This window comes from Cynocephalus volans, chromosome 9, assembly GCF_027409185.1.
Source record: "Cynocephalus volans isolate mCynVol1 chromosome 9, mCynVol1.pri, whole genome shotgun sequence".
Lineage (NCBI taxonomy): Eukaryota > Metazoa > Chordata > Mammalia > Dermoptera > Cynocephalidae > Cynocephalus > Cynocephalus volans.
The window spans coordinates 147,258,628-147,276,886 of NC_084468.1; the positions used below are offsets into that span (position 1 = coordinate 147,258,628).

At 40.7% G+C, this 18,259-nt stretch overlaps 1 protein-coding gene and 1 pseudogene across 1 annotated transcript; both read left to right on the forward strand.

Moving 5' to 3' along the window:
- The first annotated feature begins 217 nt into the window (after positions 1 to 217).
- On the forward strand, positions 218 to 1,505 carry LOC134385829 (lysM and putative peptidoglycan-binding domain-containing protein 3-like; annotated as a pseudogene).
- A 10,445-nt stretch (positions 1,506 to 11,950) lies between these two features.
- LOC134385873 (tripartite motif-containing protein 75-like) lies at positions 11,951 to 13,357 on the forward strand. Its single transcript, XM_063107545.1, has one exon. It carries the CDS (start codon positions 11,951 to 11,953, stop codon positions 13,355 to 13,357), a length of 1,407 nt encoding a protein of 468 aa, XP_062963615.1.
- Positions 13,358 to 18,259: the final 4,902 nt, after the last annotated feature.

Consider the following 18,259-nt stretch of genomic DNA (forward strand, 5'->3'; position numbering starts at 1 on the left):
ATGTTCTTTGCACATTATTAGAGGAGAAATACGTTCAATTATAATATTCAATTATTCTAAGTATGGGGTTACCACTGTCAGAGATAAGGGCAGACATTAGTGAACGCGCCGGAAACATTTTATTCAGAATCTACTAGCAGAAGAAGAAAGCGCTAAGCTCCGTTCCAATTTGCACAGAGGGCGTTTTAGAGGGACAAAGACCGAGTTGGGAGCGGGAATGAGCCAGGAGCCGGCACAGTCAGGGGACGGCTGCCAGTTGCCCAGCTGGTGGGACCGCAGCGCCGGCAGCACCAAGGTCCAGGGTTCAGCCCTGCACCTGCCAGCCGCCCAAAACAGATCTAGTCGGGAAAGTGGAAAACTTCCAAGAGTTGTTAGTGTAAAAGCAATGAGGCTGGCTACGTCTGCTAGCTGGCCATTACGGAAGTTCAGACTGTTCCCTCCCACAAAGACTGGGAGACAGGCCCTGTCCTTCCATATGATTACTTGTCAAGGGCACGGCTTTCAGGTTCTTGAAAAAGACACTCCTGTAGGATAAACGTATGTATCTCAAAGGGACAGAAGAGGGATTTACGGAGAAGACGGAGACGTGGGGCGGCGGTGGGCACGGGCAGCCCAAGTGCAGGCTGTGCCGTGAACTTGCCGGGACAGCAGCGGCAGCGGTGGGCTCGGTAGCTGCGCCCTCGCTACGTGCCACCTGCTAGCGGGACGGACTTTAACATTACGGCAGGGAGGCGTCAGAATCGTAGCTTTCCCCTTCCAGGAGCTCGGTCGAGTGGTCAAGGACATGCATTTGGAAATTGTACAGAGAGTGATACGTGGGAGGAGGATGCTGAAGGGTATGAGCTTCGATCCAGAGAAAAGAGAAAGTCCGAAGAAGTACATCGAGAGGGAGACCTGATGGCACTACAGCATGAACAAAAGATATGCAGGAAGGAGACACTGTAAATGCAACAGCCCTTCAGTATCGCTGTACATCCTCCAACAGGAAGGCAGGCTTCACGTCCTTGTCTGTTCAGCATGCTCCACAGCAACAGGAAATCCTACCAGCCAGGCATTCTCTGTCTTCCAGGGAGTCGCTGGGAGCTTTTTAAAAGAAGTAGACCGAGACATGGGACAAATAGTAAAGTGTAGAGACACCAAGAGAGAACCTCAATGAGGCAGTGTCTGCCTTCACAACACAACAAATACGTCTGGACTCTGACAGCAAGAACATTCAACCTGTAAGGATCCCTATTATGGAGCAGACTGGGGAACAGGGTGGGGGACAGCTGTAGTGATAATGTTGATAGTAGGCATAATAACACCTGTGTTTTATTTGCTGTATTATGAAATTTTAGCCAAAGTGGATGTTAGTCACCATTCAACAGTGGACTCTTCACATTTGCATCCAGGGAATCACACCCCCATCACAGCAGAGAGAAATGGAAAATGGAATTGCTGCAACTAAAGGAACACACTTTGGCCAACAAGATGATCATAAACTATATAGTCAAGATTCTCGGTAACCTGCTGCTCCGCATAAAACATAGCAGTTAGCTCATAATCACAAAGTTAGTGATCACTTGTGCATCTGGAATGTGGTGGATAATATTCAGGAACCCACTTAGAAGGCAGAATTTAGGAAGACTGGAGATGCTTTTATTTATTTTTTTTACCTTTAAAAATTTTTTTGAGCCATGTACAAGTGGATTGTGTATAAAAGCTCTACAGTTGTTAGTTGATGTTGAGAGCAGTCAATCCATTCATCTATTGTACCCATGCTTAAAGCAGAAATGAATTTAAATGTATGTTTAGGAAGTTCTTTACTTGGAAGGTAATATCATTATTGTTACTCAAAACTGGTAATGTTTAAATTTGATTTTTTAAATTATTTTTTGGTTTAAGGTTATTCATGTTAATTTTATGAAGCAAAATAATGATCTCATCAGATGTCTGCAACTGAAGAAAATTTACTACTGAAAACCACCAAAATACTTAGTTGCAAAAAAGTTTGGTTCTAGAATTATGATAGCATATGCTCAATACTCAGTTTTGAAACTTTTTAAAAACATGTTTAGCATGCGTGCTGTGAAAGCATAAGTTGAAACAGAAATGGGAACATAATGTATAATTTGTGTAATAGAGGCTAAGAAATAGTTTAAATATTTTTAAGCCCCCAAAGTAATGTGTATGGTTGGGAAGGTGCCATTTGGCCACTAGAACTCTGGAATAGGTCAAGATCTAAAAGGAATTTTTGTCTCTTAAAGAGTGCTTTCTTTAAGACAGACCCTTTAACCTCACCTCTGCTTCTGTTTTTACAATGATTATATTTGCCTCTGATATTTGAAAACACTTTTGTGGTTCTTTGTTGAAAATTGTTATACATGTACAGAATAGCATTATTTAGCAAATAATTCTTTACATATTGTGATAAATCGTTGCTGTGTTACATATAGTAACATGCCTTAACTACATTTAATGCCTTGTAATACTTTATGAAAGTTAGTATAAGTTTTAGAGTTAAACATTATTTCAGATGGTCCAATCTGATTCATTACGTAGGCTATATAAATTGGTCTCCAACGTCACTATCCAACACAAGTTAATGGACTCAAAACTTTGCTTCTGAGGTCTGTTGCAGAAAATGCTTCACTAAATAAAAACAATGTTAGAGTTAGCAATTGCTTATTTATTGATCCCTTAATCTCTGTTTTTCAAAGAGAAAACATCCAAGTTAGAGTTTTTTGTTCCCCCCTGAACTATAGCATCAAATTGGAGGTCAAAGTTGTATGGATTGGTTGCAAGGGCTTGATAGTGCTACTTTTAAGATCTGCCATGGATTTAGCCACGGTCTGGCTAAAAAAGCATTTGCATACTGATTCCATTGTTTAATTTTTTGAAGTATGTGTTTTAAAAATGTAACCAAAATGATTCAATGGAAATGAGATTTGGTGGAGTCTGGATTGCCTGTTTCGTGTATAATAAAGTATATTTCTTAAGATATATATAAAAAAAAAAAGAAGAAGAAGAAGAAGGATTTACAATTGTAAACTTCTTAAGTAAATGCTCTAAGACGAAGGGGGCGAAGGGCCTATGACAAACAATAAATTCTTTTGACAGTCTTGAGCTTTATCAGACAAAAACTCAGAGTGTCTGGGTGGTCCCAGGGACAAGGTCTTAGGCTGCTAGAAGTCTTGTTAAAGTTTGGTCAGGTCTCAGTGCAGGGGTTTGGACAGAGTGTTCCTGAAGAGAGGTTTTCTAGTTCTTAACAAACACAGAAAAATGTCAGAATATACATACTGCAGAATATTAGAGCCGTCCCTCAGTATCCACAAATACCAAAATCCTCGGATGCTCAAGTCTCTTACAGTTGGTCCATCCATCTCCGCGGGTTCTGCCTCTTGGTTGGTTGAATTCCTGATGCGGAACTTACAGATCCACAGGGATGACTGTATTTCTGGGTGACGGAATTATGATATTGTTTTGTGTATGAGGTATTTTTATACTATGATGTTCATGTAACAATAATATGGATGTTAATTTCTGTGTATTTATAAAGCGCTTTATATATATCCTTATTTTTTCCTGTATTTTCCTAGTTTTCTCCTAGGAGGCAGTCAGGCAAATTAATGCTCGATGAAAGGAGTCCATTTTGGTGTCTAGAGATTAAGTACTTAACAATGCAAATAAATTAGTCAAGTTTAGGTCATAATTAATATATTAAAGAATTATATCCTAAAGAGTTTCTACTGACATTACGAAACTAGCTATCATTTGAAAATTTAGTACAGAGAAAGAAGAAAAATGCATATATATCAGGGAAGCAACCCCAAACGTGCTGTGACATACTGAACAAAAACAACATTTGTTCCTAGAAGCTACTCTCTAAATTCCCTCCTGTCAGAGCCTATAGTACATTCAACGGCACACTATGATTTTAAAAAGTAAGCCTATTACTAAGGAGGTGGAAGAAAACGAGTCATGCTTAAACCTTCTAAAGAAACTCTGCACTAAGTAAACTTATAATAATTATAAACTTTTCCTGTGTAAATCATCTTCTATTTATTTTGCAAGTCTGAGTTACAAATTATCAGGTATTCTTAAATTAGGGCTATATCAATTTGAGATTCAAAAAGACAATTTTGGGGGCTGGCTGGTTAGCACAATTGGTTAGAGCATGGTGCTGATAACACCAAGGCCAAGGGTTCAATCCCTGTACCGGTCAGCCACCAAAAAGCAATAATAATAGTTTTTAAAAAGACAATTTTTAATAGTGTGTTTTATTCAAATAGAACCTTTAAAAACTAATGTAAATATAAATGAAATACGCTTCTAGGTCTTTGACTCTGACTATAGACTAAAGCAATTTCTTTATTTTAGGAAGACAATTGGACTAAATAAGTGCTATATAATAAAGGAAAAGCCTCTCTTTTTATTTAAGCTTAGGTGTCATGTTGTTGAAGTGAGCAGGACTGAAGAGGCCACATTGGGTCCTAAAACCACCTGGGCTGTGGGGGTGGAGGTGGGAATTTTAAAAGGACATTTTTTTCCTCTCCACTCTTTCTTACCACTCCCTGACTTTATCTCACTTGCTAAATAGGAAAACAATGCTGAGAAGCTAATCAGTAGTTTGCAAAGCTAACAGTTCTTTCTTTGAGACTTGTAGAATTTTAAGAAGTGATCAAAGCCAAATGACTGGAAGTTGACCTTGGGCACCAGCCAAGTCAACCAGAGCTTTGGAAGTGAAACTATGCAAAAGACTTTGCAGAAAGGTTGATTCTACTCTGGAGCAAATCAAAATCTTGCAAGGCCCTGAGATAACAGCAAAGATGAGAGCAGAAATCAGACGAGACCTTGGCAAGAACTTGTACCTGACTCCAGACAAGGACGGGACACCTTGTAGCTGTACCAGTCCCTCCTACTTTTCATTTCTCACATTCCATTCCTTTGTCTCCCCCTCCCCCACCCTCCCCACCCCTGCCTTAAAAAACTCCTCAGGTAAATCTAAGGCTTTGAGATGAGATAGCTTACCATCCCCTTCAGCTGAATACATCTGCTTTTCTAAACACCAATCACTTAATTTGTGAGTCTTTTTTTCTTTTCTTCTTGAGGGGGCAGGCAGCCGGACCTGAGTTTGGTAACACTTAGACTATTTTGAAGCTAATCATATCATTTGAAGTCATCACATCATTTGGTCCAAAGCTACGTCAAATATACCTCTAAAAGATATAGTCTTATTAAAAATAATAGGGCCGGCCCGTGGCTCACTCGGGAGAGTGTTGTGCTGATAATACCAAGGCCACATGTTCGGATCCCATATAGGGATGGCCGGTTAGCTCACTGGGTGAGCATGGTGCTGACAACACCAAGTCAAGGATTAAGATCCCCTTACCGGTCATCTTTAAAAAAAAAAATCATAATAATAATAATGGTAATACAGGCTTGCTGATTAGCTCAGTTGGTTCAAGTGCAGCCTTGTAACACCAAGGTCAAGAGTTGGGATCCCCATACCCGCTGGCTGCCAAAAATAAATAACAGTAATACCATAATTACCCTTAAGAAATTAAACATATTTTGAATATCACGAAATATCCCTTTTGTTTTCAAATTTCCCAGGCTGTCTCATAGCTTTTATTTTTTAGAGTCAGTTTGTTTAATTCAGGATCCAAACAAGATCTACATACTCATTTATTTTTTGGCTGGCTGGCCAGTATGGGGATCTGAACCTTGACCTTGGTGTTTTCAGCACCACGCTCAGCCAGCGAGCAAACCAGCCATCCCTATATAGGATCCGAACCCGTGGTCTTGGTGTTATCACCACCGCACTCTACCGAGTGAGCCACGGGCCGGCCTTATAAGGTTTAATAGTTCGAAGAATCGAAAACATTCAGATTCACTCTTAAGACAGGAAACCTTACCCTGTCTCGATTAAAACCCCTTCAGGAAAATATTCCAGTAACTCTGATCATTTCTTTTATCCATAGGGTGCAGGCTAAAAGTAAATGGAATTAGCCAATAGGTGGGAGGGGGTAGAATTGAAGAAAGATTACTTACCCTCAGAGATGCAAATTAACCCCCAAAATCCATTCTTCCCCTTGATTTCATGCTCTCGGCTAATTACTTTGAAAAATTATCAGTAGTATTTCTCTTTCATAACTCCCATCAGAGCCATGCTGACTTTGACCCTTACTCCACTGAAATTGCTCCCACTAATTCATCACTGCCTTTCCTGTTGTCTTGATCCCTCTGGAAGGTGACCCTGCTGACCACCCTCTGCCAGCCATCTCTCAGTCTCTTTGGCAGATGGCTCTTTCTCTCGTGCTCCTTAGAACTCACTGCTTCCTAAGGATCTGCCCTTGGCTGGGGTTCTCCATGTGTTTTCTGCCTGCACAGGACCCATATGAAGCCAAACACACTCCCCAAAGTAACATTTCACATACAACACTGTGATTCGGAGGTTGGGGGGATGTGTGAGGATGGGCCAGAGTCAGGTATCCCAGGCCAGGAGTTCCAGGTGTCCCCAGGAGAGTGCCTCAGAACCCAAAGTCACAGTGTGGAGGAAGGATGACAGGCCTCCTAGTAGGTTGAGTAGGGCGTAAAGGACTGAGAAAAATCAGAGATGCCTCCTAGGTTTTTGCCTTAGATATTAGGAGAATGGAGGTTCCATTGATTGAGATGGAGAAGACTCGGGGAGGGGCAGATTCATGGCAGTGAAAGTTGGGGAGAAATCAAGATTCCTCTTTCTGGTTCATGAATCTGGAGATGCCAGCTAGAATTCCAGGTGGAAACCACCAATAGACAGTTGCAAACAGAAGGCTGGTGGCCAGGACAAAGCCAGGCTGGAGAACAACTCTGAACCATCATTCTAAAGTTGTGTTAATGCTTAAAAGCAATGGTACTGTCTAGGGAGAAAAAAAGGGTCCTCCAGACAATTCACAACAGGAATACAAATTAACAAATGAACAGATAATTTAACTCACTCATAATCCGGGACAGGAGAATTAAATTAATATACAAGTATGTCTACCCCACTAGGTTCACAAAAATTAAAAAGACCCTTAATAACCATTTGGCAAGGTTTGTGAGTGGAAATATTAATGGATACAGACCTTCATTTATACTTAAAATTAGGAGGACAAAATGAACTTAAATGTTTGATTTTTTTTAACCAGCATATTTCAGTTTTATAAATAAATTCAAGTAAATCATTTTGTCTGCCTGTTTTGTTGCTTCTGAGAGAGAATATTATTCAAATTTGTGGTCTCTCTCTGAGAGCCTTGATTTAATCCTGTCCTCAGTTCAGTCTGTGTTACCGTCGTTTCATGAAGACCATTCCCTTTAAAATCCTTCCCTCATTCATGATTCCCACTCCCGTTCTTCTCCCCCCCTTGAATGGATTTGATTTGTCTTTAAATACGGATGTATTTTTATAAAATATAAATTATTGCTCTGTGTGTGTATATCTGCTTGATTTACTGATAGGTTTCTTTTATGTGTATGTGCCGCATAGAAATTCATTTAAATTTATTTTATGTTGAGCTCTGCTTTTAGTTAGTTGTATTCACTTAAATACAGTATTTGCATTTACTTTTACAATAGCATATGAATGGTATCAATACTTTGTCAATAACTATATATTTTTGCCTGCTATCTGCCAGTATTCACAGATAACTATATATTTCACTTTAGCGTCTTATCTTTTATCAGGGTAACTGAAGAATACCACGTATCTACAGGTTATTTACTACAGGATTCCATTATACAGTACATGGGATTCACATGAACAGAGTAATATGTTTTCGCCTACAAACACATTTTGTTTCTCAGCTAAATCCTTTCTAAATGTTATAAAAATTTAAAAACATACATTTCAGAGGGATAGGAGGTAAAAGAAAAAAAGGAAAAAAGAAAAAAAACGTACACAAAGTAGACGGAATGAATCTCCATGTAACCATCAGGCTTGTTATCAATATTCCAATTGATAACTAAATGGAATTAGCCAATATTCCAACTTAAAAATCACTTTAGAATTACTTTCTATATATAGCAGACCAAAATGAATTACGTTATTTTCCACACATTTTCTTATAAAACCAGGTGCACATGTGGGGAATGCCTGTTGTACAAGGGCACCCTCAGTCTTAATCTTATGTAAGGAAAATCTTTCAGCAGGTAGCCCACCTGCAGAATCCAGGCTGAAATCTTCTCTCGTTTTTCTCGACCTCTCAATTTCTCAGTTTCCTCTTCTCCAAAAAATGCAAATAACTACAGAACCTGCCCTACTCGGTTATCACAAGGAAGACTCCAAAGCTCTTAGATCAAGGACGAAGACGCTCAAGTATTTACAGCTGAAAACCTCCCCCGCCTTCTCTCGCCCCTGCCCCTCCCGCTTCCAGGAGGAATCGAGGGTCTTTGCTGGGAGCAGTCCTCACAGCCGCACTTTCCACGTAAGACACCTGTGTGTTTAGGGTCCAGTGTCCGGCTCTTTGCACGGGTGAAGGACAGCTGCACAGCGCCTGCTCCAGGTAAGCGGACAGATGACACCGTGTGGGCTCGCGGGCTGCAGCGCAGGGGCCGGCTGAGCGCCGGCTCGGTGCCGGGCGGGAGGTCGTGCCTCGCTTTATTTGAAAACCTGTGCTTTTTATTATGGCTCCCGGTTCGTCTATGAGCCCTGTCCTGAGTCACCTAAATGCTTGCTACAAATACGTAAACTCCTAAAGAGTCAGAAAGGGAAGTGACTAATGTCTGTGTCTGGAGCGGCACGGAGAGGTGCTGGTCTGATGGCGAGTGTGGGGTCGTCTTCCCGGCTGTCGACGTGCGGAATGGTTTGCAGGGGGATGTGGGGGGTAGAGAGATCAGGACCCTGATATGGGTGCCTGATGTCCCCTGTACTCAGGCGCTTTATGGACTTATCTTCCTTAATCTAACTGTCCTGCTTGCTTGCTTACAAAGGGCACACTAAGGCCGGAGAGGTTAAGTAGCTTACCCAAGGTCACACGGTTGATAAAGGAGCACCAGAAACCTAAGTCAACAAAATTTTAATGAGTGCCCATAGGTGCCAGGCCCTGAGCTGGGTGCTTAAGGATACAAGAGTGAGAAAGAAGGACTCAGTCCTACTGTTTTGGTAGTTAATGAGGAAGACAGCCATGGACCTCAAAGATAATTACAAAGGAAAGGTGTCTGATAGTGAACGTGGAAATTGGACCGTGGGGTGAGGGGAGCAGTGCGAGATCGCAAGGAAGAGGAGGAGCTGAGGGAGGAAGCCCTTGGCGGTGGCAGAGCTTTGCTGGACTCCGGGTCAGCAGGATGCAGACGCCCTGGGGCCGAGGAAGACTCACTGCTGTGCTCCACAGATGTGACTATGTTTCATTAGGAACTGTCTCCCCAGACCCTCCTGGAGAGCTTCACATGATAGACCATCTATGTACCACATTCATTTTCTAAACTGCAAAATTCTGAGTGCTGTGACCTTGTGGTCCAGGGGGAAGAGATAGTAGCAGGGCCTGGAGTGAAGAATGGGTGCTAAGCCTGCTGTCTTCATCCTACCGTATATCGTGTGCGTCTTTCTCTATCACTACATTTGGTGCGACCATCTTTCTTTAAAATCTGTCTGGTAGTCCCATGCACAGAATATATGTAGTTTATTCAACCAGTACTGACGATAATAGACATTTCCAATGTTGCCACCCTTTTGAAGGTCAAATCAGTGCTGTAACCAGCCAGTTGGTGAAAGCCTGGTGATGACAACACTAAGGTACAGGGTTTGATCCCAGTCCCTGACAAAAAAACAAAAACAAAAAAAATCAGTGCTGATAAGAACATCTTTGTACACATATTTGTTTTTGATTTTTGGTGGTTGGTGGGTATTGAGGTCCGAACCCTTGATGATGGTGTTATAAGACTGAGAGCTCTCACCAACTGAGCTAAGCCACCAGCCCAGCCTTATCTTTGAGTATTTAAGTTATATGTGTTTTTATAGGATTAGTATTGTGGAATTACACAAGCAAAGACTTCAATTTTTTTTTTTTTTTTTAAATAAAGATGACCGGTAAGGGGATCTTAACCCTTAACTTGGTGGTGTCAGCACCCCGCTCTCCGAATGAGCTAACCGGTCATCCCTATATAGGGATCTGAACCCGTGGCCCTAGTATTATCAGCACCGCACTCTCCCAAGTGAGCCACGGGCCGGCCCTAAAGACTTCAATTTTTGATGGATATTTCTTTAAAAAAGTTTTCTACTTTGCCTGTCTACAGTGTTGAAATATCTACCTCCTTAACCCCATAACAGGGAATTACCAATTTTTTTCAATCTTACTAATACAATATTTTCAGTATTTACTATTAATATGGCATTATCTATTGTAAACAAAGAATACCTACGAGATGAGAAAGGCTGGCCACTTTGCTTTGTTGGCTAGAGGGCCAACTTGTAACACCGAGGCCAAGGGTTCAGATCCCCCCGTCAGCTACCAAAAACAAAAAAGACAAAACAAGTTATGGAAAGATGTAGAACTTTACTAATGATCTAAGAATTACAAATTTAAAAAATAAATTGTTTTTAGAGATAATGACATTTTAATAATAAATACTGAAAATATTTTTCTGAGTTTTTGGTTTTTTCTGAGTTTTATTTATATTCAATTTGTATGTTTTAAATGTTTTCTTTTTTTTGGTTTTATATGGTTTTTTTTTTTTTTTTTAAAAGATGACCGGTAAGGGGATCTTAACCCTTGACTTGGTGTTGTCAACACCACGCTCACCCAGTGAGCTAACCGGCCATCCCTATATGGGATCCGAACCCGTGGCCTTAGTGTTATCAGCACCGCACTCACCCGAGTGAGCCACGGCCCGGCCCCATGTTTTATATGTTTTTAATATTATCTCCTGGGCTTCATTTCACAAAGTAGGCTTTCTGCAATCTATTCAGCTGTAGAGAAACAAAGATCTAATAAAAAAGCAAACCAAATTTGGTAAATGTGAATTTTCAGAGATTAAAAATACCTTATTATAACTAAAAAAATAAAAAAGAAAGAAAGAAAGAAAAGAAAGAAACATATTTTAAGCCCTAAAAGTGATGCGGGCTTTCCTTAGCTCTCTTCTATATTTTAACAAGACAAAAGTTTATGGTGAGATCATTATATTTTACCTAATTCCAAAAGTTTGGGATGTAAAGTAAATTTTTCGAAGTTACAAAGATAACTAACAAAGATTGTATTTTTTTTTTCTTTTTGAAAGCCTACAGCACCAGTATTGCCAGGGGGTCTCCCCTGGAGAGTACTAACCAGGCCTGACCCTGCTTCCCTTTCAAAGTCAGACATTCAGATGCGTTCAGGGTGATATGGTGGTAGACCGAGGCTGTACTCCAATTTGGCTGTGGTCTGTCTGCTTCAGAGCCCCAGTTAGGGTGACTGGTAAGTGGATGAAATGTGGGGATTGTGGTGCCGAGTCGGTGGAGTCGCTAGGGCACAATAGTAAAGGCACGGGAATGAAAGACTGGGGATGGGGCGGAAAATCTGTGTTTGACTAGTATAAGGCAGTAGGTAGGACCACCTGAAATAAACTCAAGATGGTTTTTGGTTTGGGTTTTTGGTTTTTTTAAGAACGTGATATCTTCTCACCCACAGCAATTAATGATCTGAGGCAATGGCTGTTTTCCTGAGAACTACTTAGCTTGGCTTCTTTTTCTCTGAGCTGCCAAAGGCTGGAAGAGTAGTTGACTGGCTAAGCTGTGACTGGCTGCAGGCCATGAGTGGGACTCCTTTTAGCAGCTGGAAATAAAGGGTCTGAAGACTCCAAGGACTTCAAGTCCTGCCTCAAATGTGAGAAACCAGTGGGACTGTAGTGAGACCATCAGCTGTCTCCAGAAAGGACTGTGAGAGCTGAGGGTGCACCTGCTTCTCACCAGAGAGTACCTGCAGAGCCAACCTCCTGAAGAAAGCCCACTTCAGTCCAGACCTTCATTCACAGCCTGATGGCGGTGGCAGCAGCCCTGTCAGGACTCCAGGCAGAAGCCAAGTGCCCCATCTGTCTCGATTACCTAAGAGACCCTGTCACCATCGAATGTGGGCACAACTTCTGTTGCTCCTGCATCAAACAGTCCTGGGAAAATCTAGAGGACAGATTCCCTTGCCCTGTCTGTCGTCACCAATGCCAAGAGGGGACCTTCAGGAGCAACACCCAGCTGGGAAGGATGATTGACATTGCCAGGCTACTCCACATCACCCAGAGCAAGAAGAAGAGGAAGGAAGATTTGTCCTTGTGCGAGAAGCACAACCAGGTCCTGACCCTTTTCTGTGAGGAGGACCTAGAGGTGTTGTGTCCCCTGTGCACTCAGCCCCCTGACCACCAGGGCCACCACGTGAGACCCGTAGAGGAGGCCGCCTCTCATCACAGGATGAAGCTCAATGGCTACATCGAGCCTCTGAAGAAGCAAGTGGCGGACGTTCAAAAATTAATAAGTATTCAAAGCACCAAACCCTTGGACCTGAGAGAGGAGGTGGAAAACCATAGGCGGGAATTGTCCTCTGAATTTGAGCACCTGAACCAGTTTCTAGAACGTGAGCAACAGGCTGTTCTCTCGAGGTTAGCTGAGGAAGAGAAGGACATTCAACAGAAACTCAGTGAAAACATAACAGCATTTTCAAACTACGTTTCTACACTCAGTAGTCTGTTAAGTAAGGTAATGGAGCTCAGCATGCAGTCTGAAGTGGAATTGCTATCACACATTAAAACTTTCTACAACTCTGACAATGGGATTAGCCCATCAGTCTTTTCAATTCATTTAAGGAGAGAAAGCTGCAGTTTTCCTCCCCAGTATTCTGCTCTGCAGAGAATTATAAAGAAATTTAAAGTAGATATAATTCTAGACCCTGAAACAGCACACCCTAACCTGGTTGTCTCTGAGGATAAAAAATGTGTGAGATTTACAAAGAGAAAACAAAACGTTCCTGATTTTCCTAAAAGATTTACAGTCAATCCAGGTGTCCTCGGTTTTCCATATTTTCATTCCGGCAGGCATTTCTGGGAAGTAGAGGTGGGAGACAAGTCTGAGTGGGCTATTGGCGTTTGCAAAGATTCTCTTCCTGCAAAGGTGAGGAGACCACCATCAGCCCAGCAGGGATGCTGGAGGCTTCAGCTGCAGGATGATGGCTATGATGCACCAGGAGCTGTTCCAAACCCTCCACTGTTGGAAGTGAAAGCCAGAGGCGTCGGCATTTTCCTGGACTGTGAGTTGGGTGAGATCTCATTCTATGACATGACTGATAAATCTCTCATCTGTACTTTCTCTCTCACCGTTACTGGACTTCTTCGGCCTTATTTCCATATCGGACCTAATTCACAACCTCTCCGAATCTGTACAGGAACCGACTGTGAATGAAATCCCCTTGATAGACTAAACCGTTTTACTTTTTTTTTTTAATGGAAAGTGTGTAGGCTATAGTATTAATACACCTTTGAATCTAATTCCTAACTTTTTCTTTCATAGTTTCACCTCTTCCAAGAAGAAACTTTCATTTTGTTTCAGCAACTATAGAAAACAGTGCTAGTAAATGTCTTTTCCGCAGGGATTACGTGGATGGACCTTGGCACATTACTAGATATGAGGGTGATTGTTTCAGTTTGTCAGAAAGTGCAGATAGAGTTTCCAAAACAGAACTGGGCTGGCCGGTTGGTCAGCTGGTTAGAGCATGGTGCTGATAACATCAAGGTCCAGGGTTCTTTCCCTGTACTGGCCAGCCGCCAAAAATAAATAAATAAATAAATAACAGAACTAGCCAAATAATAATAATAATAATAATACGTAGTTACTGTAAAAACTTTACATAATATAGAAATAGAATAAAGTCAAAAATTCTTTAATTTTATTTTCTTCTTGTCCAGTCCTTCCCCATCTGATTCTCTTACTCCATAGCCACATATCCTTTCCAGTGTGAATTACTAAGTTTGTTGTGTATTCTTCTTGACCTACATCTATCCACTTACACACACACACCACTTTTAACCTAAGTGAGATGTCATGATATTAAACACATATTCAACAACCTGGTTTTTTCACTTAACAATATATTAGAGGCATTATTTCATGTTGGTATATAAGAGGGGTCTTCAAAAAAGTTCACGGACAGGTTTGTATTACCTTTTAATTTCCACAAACTTTTTGAAGGACCCTCATATATATCTACATTATTTTTTTAAATGCTGCAGAGCATTTCATGCCAGGAGTCTATCATATCTTTAAGATTTATTCACCTATTGAATCTATATGGTATTTCATATGCTCAATATTAAACTAATGGAGTAAACCATCCCTCACATGACTTTTCACATATGAATGTAGGAAGGATTGTTGGAGTCAGAGTTATTTGGTGTATTTAGCACTAAATATGTGGTTCCCAAGTGCCCGTGATTGCCATATCCAAGTGTCTATTTGGACACTCCTGCCAAAATTGGATACAACCAATCTTATCACTCTTGCCACTGATTTGCAGAAATACCGTTTAACTTGAATTTCCCTGATGAATAACGAGGTGGCACATCTTTTCACATAGTTTTGGCCACTGTGTTTCTACGAACTGCATGTATTTATCCTCTTCTTACTTTTCTTTGTTTCCCTTTTTAAATCTGAAATTCAATTAATCTTTGAATAGGCATAAAAATCAAGTTTCAAAACTCCAAAGGGGCTGGTTGTTTAGCTCACTCGGTTAGAACATGGTGCTGATAGGGCCCAGCCTGTGGCTCGCTTGGGAGAGTGTGGTGCTGATAACACCAAGGCCGCGGGTTCGGATCCCTATCTAGAGAGGGCCGGTTAGCTCACTTGGGAGAGCATTGTGCTGACAACACCAAGGTCAGGGGTTCAGATCCCCAGTCCAGCTTCCCAAAACAAACAAAAAAACCCATAAAGCAGAAAGAGATATACAATAAAGTCATTCCCAGCCCTGTCTCCTCGCCACCATGTTCCCCAACCTAGAGGAAACCAAAATTTCTAGTTTTTATAGTTTTAGAGACAGTTAATGTGTATACTGTAAAAGTATCTTTTCTTTTTTTACGCAAATAGTAACACTATCCAGTTAGTACCCTACTTTTTTTTTTTTTGGCACTGGCCAAAAAAAGGGTTCGGTGATCTGAACCCTTGACCTTGTTGTTATGATACCAGGCTCTAACCAACTGAGCTAACCGGCCAGCCCTGCCTTGTACTTTCTGATGGTGTTATTTAACCAATCCTCTACGGATGGACATTTAATTTGTATTCTTATTCTGGCTATTACAAATTCAAGGGTACTTGAAAACGTTCATGAAAAGATTCATAATATTTTTAATTCTATTTCTCTATGAACTTTTTGAAGTACCCTCATAATCATACAATTAATACTTTAGGACAGGTGAGAGTATATTCCTAGGATAAATTCCTGGAAGTGAAATTGCAGGTCAAAGAACATATTGCATTTGTGATTTTGACAGATACTGTATTTCTAAATTTGCCCTCCAGAGAGGTCACCAATTTATACATCCCAGTAGGACACAGGACAGTGCTTTTTTCCCACAGAGTACTGCTCATACAGAGTATTAACATTTTTCATCTATCTGGTTTGCTATCTTGTTATATAGGTCAATTAGCATTTTTCTTACCATAATTGAAATTTATCATCTTCTCATAGGCTCACAAACCATTTGTTTCCTTTTCTGTGAACTGTTTATATGCTTACATACTTGGCCTTTTTGGAGGCAATTGTTCTTTCTTTTCTTGTTTTTGGTGGCTGGCCAGTACAGGGAAAGAACCCTGGACCTTGAACATCTTGATCTTGGACTTCCCAGCCTCCAGAAATCTGCGAAATAAATTTGCGTTGTTTATGAGAAAAAAAAAAAAGTTTATGGAAAAATTGAATTAAAAGATAATACAAATCCTTCCAGGAACTTTTTGAAGACTCTTCATATAGCTCCTAGGTTTCTTGTCTTTTTAAAGAAAGTCTCTCCTAAATTAATGCTTTTATTATTTTAATTAATTGTTTTAAATTTTTATAGTCTTGAAGTGCTGATTATCAAGCTGTGATCTCTCAGCTTCAAGCAAATCCTTCTATTTTTTTTTTTTTTTTTTGTCGTTTTTTCGTGACCGGCACTCAGCCAGTGAGTGCAGCGGTCAGTCCTATATAGGATCCGAACCCGCAGCGGGAGCGTCGCCGCGCTGCCAGCGCAGCACTCTACCAAGTGCGCCACGGGCTCGGCCCTCAAGCCCATCCTTCTATATTCTGCTTTGTGATGCTGGGCCTGGGACTCTGCAAACTACATTTCGACTTTGCCAGCTGGCTCCCTGCTGGGCTCTGCCAGTGGGAGGCAGGAGAGGGAGACTGGAAGGGTAATGGAGGAAGAAGGGACTTGATCTTTTCTGTTTGTTTCTTGTTCCTTTCATCACTGTAGTCCACATCACTGTAATAATGGGTCTTCAACCAGTTGCAACTTTGTTCTGAAGCAGCAATTGTTTCCATTTTGCAGTTTTTCCAACTCTTGCAGAAGCAGTCCCATTGACCCACTTTGGAGATGCCAGCCAGTTAGCACCCAACCTGTCTGCCCCTCCAGAGGTTGGACCTCCAGCTCAGTGGCGCCATCTCCAACCTCCTATATTTTAATAATCCCCACTCCTTGCCTTTGTTTCCCCAGACCTATGGGTAGTAACTGGTAGTAACTGACTCTTGCAGTTATTCCCGTGTGATATATCAGTATCCCCTTTCTGCCTTTTTATTCTTGAGTACCCAATTAACAATTCTTTATATTAAATAATCTCTGTTAAAATATCTGGCATGGTTTCTGTTTCCTGCTTTGACCTTGAGTGTTACTGTTGAATTCGTCAATCTTTTCCTTAGAATTTAAGCAAGTTGTGACATACTTTTATGTAGGAATTTCACAGAGGCCAGTTTCCCCCTCTTTAAATGGCTAATCACCCTAACAGCATTTAATATCTAATCATCTTTTCCCTACTGATTTTGTTTAAAAGACTTTTTTTTTTTTTTTTGTCTTTTTGTGACCAGCCACACCGCGCTCAGCCAGTGAGCATATCGGCCATCCTTATATAGGATCCGAACCTGCGGCAGGAACACTGCTGCGCTCCCAGCGCCACACTCTCCCGAGTGCGCCACACGGTCGGCCCTAAAAGACCTTTTGATACATGAAACTTTAAAATTTTTGTGTAGGCAAACATCAATTCATCTTTCATGATTTTTTTTCCCTTTCCTCTTACACTTTGAAAAGTCCTTTCTACCCAGAGGTTAGACATATAATCATGTCTATTTCTTTTGGTGCTCTTGTGCTATACCATACTGCCTCATTTAGGACAGTGGTTTTCAAACTTTTAAAAATTTGAATCTATTGTTAGGATGTATTCTGCTTTGTCAATGAGCATACATTTACATGTTTCTATAAAATTGAAACAAAAATTTCACAAAACAATATTTCTGGCAAAGATTTTAACTACTTACAGAAGATCCCTCAAATTTCCCAGCTCCTTTACAGTTCTGGCCAGAAAGATAAGCAGAAATGCTGTCTGAGACTTTCAAGAAGTCTCCTTAAATGGAATGGTCATGCCCTTCTCCTTCCTTTTCTTTTACTTGCTGACTGAGATGTGGGTGTGATGACTGGAGCTAGAACAGCTATCTTGAAGAATGAGGTGACCTTAAGAATGGAACAACAAGGCAGAAGCAGCCTGAGGATTTGAGGAATTTCTGAAGCAGAGCCACTGATGTCATTTCTCGACTTTAATGTGAGAAATTAAGTTGTTATTTTGTGTTTTGCTGTTACTCCCAGACAGACTTAGTTCTTACAAATACATATTTTGTAGGGTTGATGTCAATTTATACTTCCACCAACTATATATGAGAGTGCTGTTTCTCCACAGCCTCAACAACAGATATATTGTCAAACTTCTGAATTTCGATAATCTTAAAAATGGGAAAAAATAGTTTACTTTTAATTTGCCTTTCTCTTGTTATGAATCAGATTGAACATCTTTTAGTATGTAGAAGTGTCATTTGTATTTCTTTTTCTGTAAACTGTCAGGAAGCAAATATTTTTGTTGATCTTTTTTGTTTGTTTCTAGTAGTTCTTTATATATTAGGAAAATTAATTCTTTATGTTATATGAGCTGCCAATTTTTTTTTCCAAGTTTGTCATTTTTCTTTCGACTTCACTTTTTTTTGGTCATGCAGAAAATATTTAAAAGTTTTGGCAAAAGCCTATAACCAAATTTTGGAAACACTTTCCCCCCTGGCATTTAGATTTAAATCCTAGTAGA